Genomic DNA, 7596 nt, shown 5'->3' with positions numbered 1-7596 from the left:
TCGAAAATTTGATGTATAAATGAGGTGTAAATTTTGAATGGGAGCTTCTCCTATTTATAGGAAGGTGGCTGCTATCTTGATCGTGTATTATCTTCGCGTTTGAACTTTGAATCAAACTTTAAATTTAGGATAATTATCATTCTTTATCCGTTATTTTGGATAATTTTTCGAAATCCAAATATCCATCCCTTGGATATTTCGAAATTTAGAGATCATATTATCCTCTGTTTAATCTCTATCCAGGTATCTCAAATCTTAGATCTTTATCTGATAAAAATCTTTCCAACTTTGAATTTTTATCTCCAACTTTATCTGCATATATCCAAATTCCTTATTTAATTCTTGGATTGTGATAGACTTATTTATTATCTCAAGTTCAAAATATATGCACAATATTATCTTAAATCTTGAGCTTCAAAAATATTGTACACGATATAATTATCCCCCCAACTTTAGATAAACTGCAAATCTTACATCTTAAATAAAATAATGAGATAGATACTCAAATATTGAATAATCCTAGCACACTTAAATTACAAAAAAATATTATCACGATCACAAAATCTTGGGTTTTACACAAAGAAACACATTTACTCAAAATATTCCAATCATTGTCAGTTAGCATTAAAGATTGTATTGTAATATTATTATAATATGGAGTAACTAAATCTTGAAAACGTAATAAAGTATGAAGCAAATGATATAAAGAATTCCATCTAGTTTCAATAGGAAGAGGAAATTTTTTAAATTTAATTCCAGTTGATTCGACTAGTGTTTTCCAGTCACGTCCATATCTTCTTTCACGTAATAATTTCCCACATAATTTGAATTTTTCTATTATAGTGGACATTTGTTCATCGCAGGCACATTTAACACATAAGTTGATAATATGACACGCACATCTAACATGAAGCAAATTACCTTCTAAAATTGGTTTTAGTGAATCTTTAAGATATTCAATTTCCAAAGCAACATAACAGATATAATTATAAAATGTTCAAATAATGGCGAAATCGGTTTGGAAAGGAAACACGTGTGAAGGCATGATTGATACACGTGATTATTTTTTAAAAAAAAAAACACTCAGTTTTTTATCAAAAAATAATAGACTTTGTTTTCAAAACTAATTATGAAAAGCAAAAGATGACATGATATTTGAATGGTAAGTTTTTTGTGAAATGGGTCAGTCATATTCATTTTTATTATAATAAGTAATATTTTTTTTCATAGAAATTAATATTTTTTAATAGGGATCTAAAACTGGAAAAGCAACACAACACAAAGGAATGCAAAACTGACACAGAACAAATTGCGATCAAATATGGACAGTCAGAACTGGAAACGAAGAAGAAATTCTTACCTTAGCTTGATGGGTTTCCGCGTGTATTATGAATAAAACATATTGATGTTGGTTCATAAGAATTGTTATGAATAAAACAGATTGATGTTGGTTTATAAGAATTGCATCTCTCTGTGGTCATAAAATTAGAGGAAAGAATAGAGATCAAAGGAAAATAAAACTTACGGAGTGGAAGTTGTGCGATTGTTGTTGTGAGTGGAAAGTCAGTTTTCAATATTTGAAGATGAACCGTGGCCAATTAAACTTCGGATAAAACCGAAAATTCAAATCGAAAAAACCAAACACTGAATCGAACCGAAAATCGAATTTGTAATTCAAATATAAATGTTAAAACCGAAATTTATTTGGTTCGGTTTCGGATTATATATGTAAAACCGAATCGATCAAAAAAATCGAAATTTCATTAAATTAATAATTTTATTTTTATTATATATTTTTTGAGATGATATCAGTGAATGATGAATTATTTTGAATAATATTTAGTTGATTGTTGTTTATGTAATTCATTTAGACTTTATATTTAAATGTTTTACTAAGAAATCATGTAAAAAGATAACATATTATATTTTGCAATATATTTATCTTATTAATTTAAATAATTGTATCAAAATCAAAATAATCGAACGAAATAATCGAACCATTTCGGTAGAAAACTGAACCAAACCGAAGAAAAATTGTTCAGATATCGGATTATATATTTGTAAAATCAAAATAAAAAACCGAAAACCGAACCAAACTAACCGATGAACACACCTAGGGAATACAGAGAGTGAATGGTATATTTTCCTTTTTGGCATAAAAATTAATATTTCTTCATGAGTGACCAAAATAGAATATTTATGTCACAAAATTGACTCTTAAAATCATCTCACAACAGTTTTTGTGATAATTTATTATAGAGTGCTCAAGTTTTATAAAATAATATAGATAAGTCAGTGGTTGTTTCTTCTTTTTTTATTAAAAAAAATTGCAGAGTGGATGCTGATCAGAACTCAGAAGTGCAGCAATGACAATTTTTTTGAGGATTTACATTTACATATTTAAAGTTTGTAAATAAACAAAAAGACAAAAACCAATAGTTTCTTTGTCTTCCAAACAAAATCATTATGATTTATGAAAGGAAAAACATCAAGGTAGGTAGAAATATTTCTACATTGCATGTGAATATGCATTTTTAGAAACCGAACTTTATAGATCAGAGATGATAGATTCTAGTCTGATATAAATCCCGATCCTTCGACCCACCGGATCTGACAGCGAAATAAGCGGGTCTTGTTTAGATTAGATAAATATGTTAATATGAAAACAAAAATTGTCATGTCTTTGCAATTCAGCATTCAATAAAATAACAGCACTATATATTTCCACTTAATTTCACATCCCTTTGCAAATCATGCATGCTTCGATGTACTATTGCAGCACTAGCAATAATTGTAATATATCTTCTAAATAATGCCTAACGCACTTCAGATCATAATGCATTTCCAGTCAGCTACAATTGGCTTCTAAAATACCTCTATAAAATACCACACGATAGACATGGACTCCGTGCACCCAAACAGAACTAAATCAGATCGAATGGAAGCATCATCCAAGTGTTTTTACATTTTGGGATTCATTCTGATCCTCGGGAACACAATTTTCAACGGTGCAAACGCAGCTGGAGAGTGCCCGAGATCGACCCCAGACATGGAACTTCTGAAGCTGATCCCATGCTTATCGGCAGCTCTAGACGCGAATGCCGCGGTTTCTAGGAGTTGTTGTACTCAGGTTCTGAAACTGGGGAAGAATCCCAAGTGTCTTTGTGCTGTAATGTTGTCTAATACCGCGAAGAGCTCGGGTGTTAAGCTTGAAATTGCTATGACCATTCCAAAGAGATGTAATATTGCTGATAGGCCTGTGGGATACAAGTGTGGAGGTTAGCCTATGAATTCTTTCTTCTACTCATGTAGTACTTTTTTAATTCCTCCTACATTATATCAGCATCAGTACTCCGGCAGAAAATGTCAAAAAGCCAAAAATATCAAATTTTTGTATTAAAATCAAACTTTGAATACTAATGAACCAAAACAAAAAACGAGACAAGACAGACCAAAAAAATCGTTTTCCCTATTCTAATTTTAATATCTCACATCAACGTGCAAGGACAATTCGGAATCGAGTATTAGCTATTGGAATCTACCATACATAGTTTTGCCAGTGTCGACGCTCGTCTCGCGGGGCATACCGTTAAAGTTATAATAACTGAATTTCATGATATCTAGTACTGTTAAATATATAATTTTAAACCTTATTCTTGTAATGTCCTATCTCACATATATACAACATGCTCGTGTATGAAAAGTTCTAATCCAAATTTTCTTGATTTAATAGTCTGTTTTCTTGTGTACTTTGCAGATTACATACTGCCTTAAGCTATGTGGATGAAGAGTGTTGTAAGGGGAATATATCGTGTATCCAAATGCATGGGATGCTTTCTGTTTAATAATCTCATTGTAGTTTGTGTTGGCTGATAAAAATGTATATTTCACTTCTAATTAAGATCTGAAAAAGATTGTACTTTTTCCGATATATTTCGATATATTAATCTATTTTACGCGATGATAAAAAAAACAATTAACATTATTTTTCGAACCGAGGGTAATTGGAAATTAACTAAGGTTTAAAACGTGTAATTCGGTAAATTCGTCAATATTTTCTTGATTAAATATACTTCATATATGTTACATTGTAATTTGTAGCAAAACTTATTAGTAAAAACCATGGAAAAAAAAAAAGAACATTAAATTGAAGTGAAACTTTTACAATCATTTTACTGATCCTTGAGTTACATTCAAATTCCAATCTTCATCATCACTTTCCCTCTGTTCCCGCAAAATTAATTTCGAATAATATTGGAAATTTTATTTAAATGTGATAATTACATAGAACTAAGGAGGAACAATGGTTTTAGGGGGTAAAATCACGTCTTGCAGTAGTTTTTTTGTACGAATTTTTTTCGAGAGGCCTTGGTCTAGTTCTCTTCTCATGTATCGATACATGTGTCGCGTGGTTGTTTAAAGATAATGGTTTTAGGCTGTTAAATTTGATTTTTTAANTGGTCCTGCAAGAAACTTTTTTTGTTGAATTACCTGCTATTATAAAGTAGAACCGTGGCCAAAACCCAAAGAGAAGGCTTAATAATATAGTGATCCTGAAAATATACCCAATATTGAACTTAATTTAGTACGTCTCTTACTGCAAAATAATAATAATAATGGTAACAATGATAATAAAAAATAAAAAAATTTATTTAAAAAAAATAAATAAATATGGAAGTTTTTAATATGGATTATTTTCATATTACCCTTCCACCAATTTCCTCTGGAGGCACAGTTAGAATTGCTTTCATTTGGATCAGCATCTCCTCCATCTTTCTTTACCTGATCAATTATGTCAATGGAAAATAATTAAAAATATGATGTTTTATATTATTTTTATACTTATTTATTAATGCGAATTCGGTGATAATGATGATGATGATAATCAATCGATGCGGAAACGATAAAATAAAAATAAAAATCTAGAATCAAAGCTAGGCTTACAACTTGGGGAGGACTAACATTAGGATTCGTTGAAGGATAAAGTTCTTGAGCACCGTAATAGATGGATGAGTTGTAGTAGCAAGGCTCCACTGTGTTATTCAAATTATTGCCTTTTGAAATTTTGGAATCTGTTCATGTAACAAAGGAAACACGACAAAGTTACTCCTATCATCGATAAATATAGTCATTTGTAACGCTTATTATTAAGATTAAATGATTAATCTTAATAAACATGACAATCCTCCATGGAAAACAAAGAATGAAATATTTAATGCATATATTATTCTTATAAAAATCGGACAAACCCGTGGTTGAATTCTTGGAGTTACCACGAGCAAGTGAAGGAGTGGATGTCGATTTGTCTTTGCTGGAGATCTGAAATTCAAACATTAAAGTGAAAATAAATTATATATATATATTTATGAAAAATTCAAATTTCTCAAAAGTATATTATCGATAACTTATAATTTATTTGATGTTAAAATCTCAAATTTAAAACGATATATCATATCCGAGACTAGCTCGATCGTGACAAATTTATCCCCAACTCGAAAATATATATATATAAAAATCCTCGAAGTACTATTTTGACTAGAACTTTAATCTAAGGCACGAGAGCGATTCAAAAATATTTCTAATCTATTTCAACTCTTGATCAAAAGATAAAGTGTTATAGTGACAAGAAATCAAAATATTCCGTTCTAAAAAAGATTGAAAGATTCCGATAAACACAAATCTTCGATATACGTAACGTCTAGTTCAACGGTTTTAGTTACCTTTAGAAAAAAATATTATTCATAAGAAATTTATTACTTTTATATAATTAATGAATAGTAAGTCTCTTCGTGAGACGGTATATTTTTATCCGTAAGATGGATCAACGATAAAGATCTGTTAGACTGGTCAACCATATCCATATTTATAATAATAAGTAATATTTTTGGTATAAAAAGTAGTATTTTTTCATAGGTAACCCAAATAATATATTTTTCTGACAAAATTAACTCGTGAAATCGTCTCACAAAAGTTTTTGTAATCAATCAAATACTCATTTCCCATGTCCCATTTTTTAATTTCAAAATCCTATTATATTTTAGTTTTTGAAGCTGTTATATTTCATTGCACAATAGATTGTGAGAATAAATATATGAATAGTTACAAAATTTTACGATTAACGGATTCTTTTAATGATTTAATAAAATTATTAAAATAATTAATTTTATCCTTTTTATGCACATATATGCATGAGCTTGTTTAACTTTATATTTGTAAGAATATCAAAGTATCATCAAAGTATCAGGTAGTGGAGAGATAAATGTATATTATCTAATCTTAATCTAAAATATTTAAAAGAGTACTTATTATAAAACACGTACCAGAAATATTAAAAATAATTATAAAAAAACCATCGTGCTTGTATATTGTTCTAATTAATTACAAAAAAAATATTTCTAAATTTCTAAATTTTTATATAATAATTAAAAAATTTCTTACGAGCGAAGATGTGTATGTAAAAAAAATGGCGATGAATTAAATGAAGATGGATGTAATATGCATACAGTGGCTTGTGGAGCAAAGATTGATCCCAAGAGAGGAGATGTCGAAGACTCTTTTGGACCAAACAAGTCCATTGTAAAAGACGAAGATGAGCTCCCCGCTTGCTTTGATTTCTCCATAATAATATATTTCGGTATTATTTTATTTTTATTAATTATAAAATAGTAATTTTTATGAAGAATAATAATAATAAGATAAAGATTTAGGGGAAGGAAGGAAGTAGGTAGATTTATGTTGTAGAGATATGAAGAAAACGAAATAGTGGCATATATTTATAGGCAAGCATGCATGCACCTTTTAACGAAGATATGATACGGTCTAGGGGATGAGAATGTCTCCATTTCAAGATAAAGATAACAAGAATTCTTGAAGGGTAATAATATAATATTATATAAAATTTTTGGGGAAAATCATATTTTTTGTCATGTAAATAATGCATTTTTTTTAATTATGTTATCTATCAAATCATATTATTAGATTATTAATTTCTATTTTTTTTTTCCAATTTTAGTACTTTTTCATCGGGATGCTAAATACGTAAAATGAAAAAACGCGAAAAAAATGTAAATCACAAAAACTTTTGTGAGACGATTGATCTATTATTTGGGTCACTCATGAAAAAATATTACTTTTTATGTCAAACGTATTATTTATTATTGTTAATATGAATAGGTTGATTCGTCTCATAAATAAAGATCCGTAAGATCGTCTCACAAGAGATCTATTAAATATAAAGTAGTTGACTAAAACGGTAAGTTGATTATTGCAAGTTAAATAAACTAAAAATGTATTTGTTTTCCCCCACAAAAATCTAGTCATGGATCATAATCGAGATTATTAATATTAGATTTATATGTAAATTTTCCCCAAAAAAATATAGTCATAGTGTAAATCTAGTCATTGCACATATATATATATATATATATATATATATATATGCTGTCATAGGTCAAATAAGGTCAGAGATACTGGGGAGGATGGCATGAACATTATTCTGAGAACCTTATCCGATTATCTATCCAGTGTTATCTTCTTGGTGGGTCTCTCCCACGTGCCCCCAACTGCCAAGCATGTTTAGAGATGTATCCAAGAATC

At 29.1% G+C, this 7596-nt stretch overlaps 2 protein-coding genes across 5 annotated transcripts; one reads left to right on the top strand and one right to left on the bottom strand.

Moving 5' to 3' along the window:
• The first annotated feature begins 2884 nt into the window (after positions 1-2884).
• LOC140973914 (uncharacterized) lies at positions 2885-3931 on the top strand. The gene is made up of 2 exons (XM_073437054.1): positions 2885-3278; positions 3758-3931. Exons 1-2 carry the CDS (start codon positions 2900-2902, stop codon positions 3772-3774), a joined length of 396 nt encoding a protein of 131 aa, XP_073293155.1. The 5' UTR covers positions 2885-2899; the 3' UTR covers positions 3775-3931.
• Positions 3932-4054: 123 nt separating this feature from the next.
• LOC140973913 (uncharacterized) lies at positions 4055-6753 on the bottom strand. 4 transcript variants are annotated; one of them, XM_073437050.1, is made up of 6 exons: positions 6504-6753; positions 5250-5319; positions 4945-5072; positions 4707-4782; positions 4493-4553; positions 4055-4231 (listed from the first exon to the last, which is right to left on the bottom strand). In XM_073437050.1, the coding sequence occupies exons 1-5, from the start codon at positions 6618-6620 to the stop codon at positions 4537-4539; spliced, it is 408 nt and encodes a 135-aa protein (XP_073293151.1). In that variant the 5' UTR covers positions 6621-6753; the 3' UTR covers positions 4055-4231; positions 4493-4536. The 4 variants fall into 4 exon arrangements, with proteins under 4 accessions (XP_073293151.1, XP_073293153.1, XP_073293154.1 ...); XM_073437052.1 differs by having other exon boundaries at positions 5274-5319; XM_073437053.1 differs by having other exon boundaries at positions 4963-5072; positions 5274-5319; positions 6504-6752.
• Positions 6754-7596: the final 843 nt, after the last annotated feature.

The sequence above is a fragment of the Primulina huaijiensis genome, chromosome 3 (assembly GCF_012295235.1).
Source record: "Primulina huaijiensis isolate GDHJ02 chromosome 3, ASM1229523v2, whole genome shotgun sequence".
Classification (NCBI taxonomy): Eukaryota; Viridiplantae; Streptophyta; class Magnoliopsida; order Lamiales; family Gesneriaceae; genus Primulina; species Primulina huaijiensis.
Note: the sequence above shows the minus strand (reverse complement) of the source record. Positions and strands in the feature narration are given on the sequence as shown.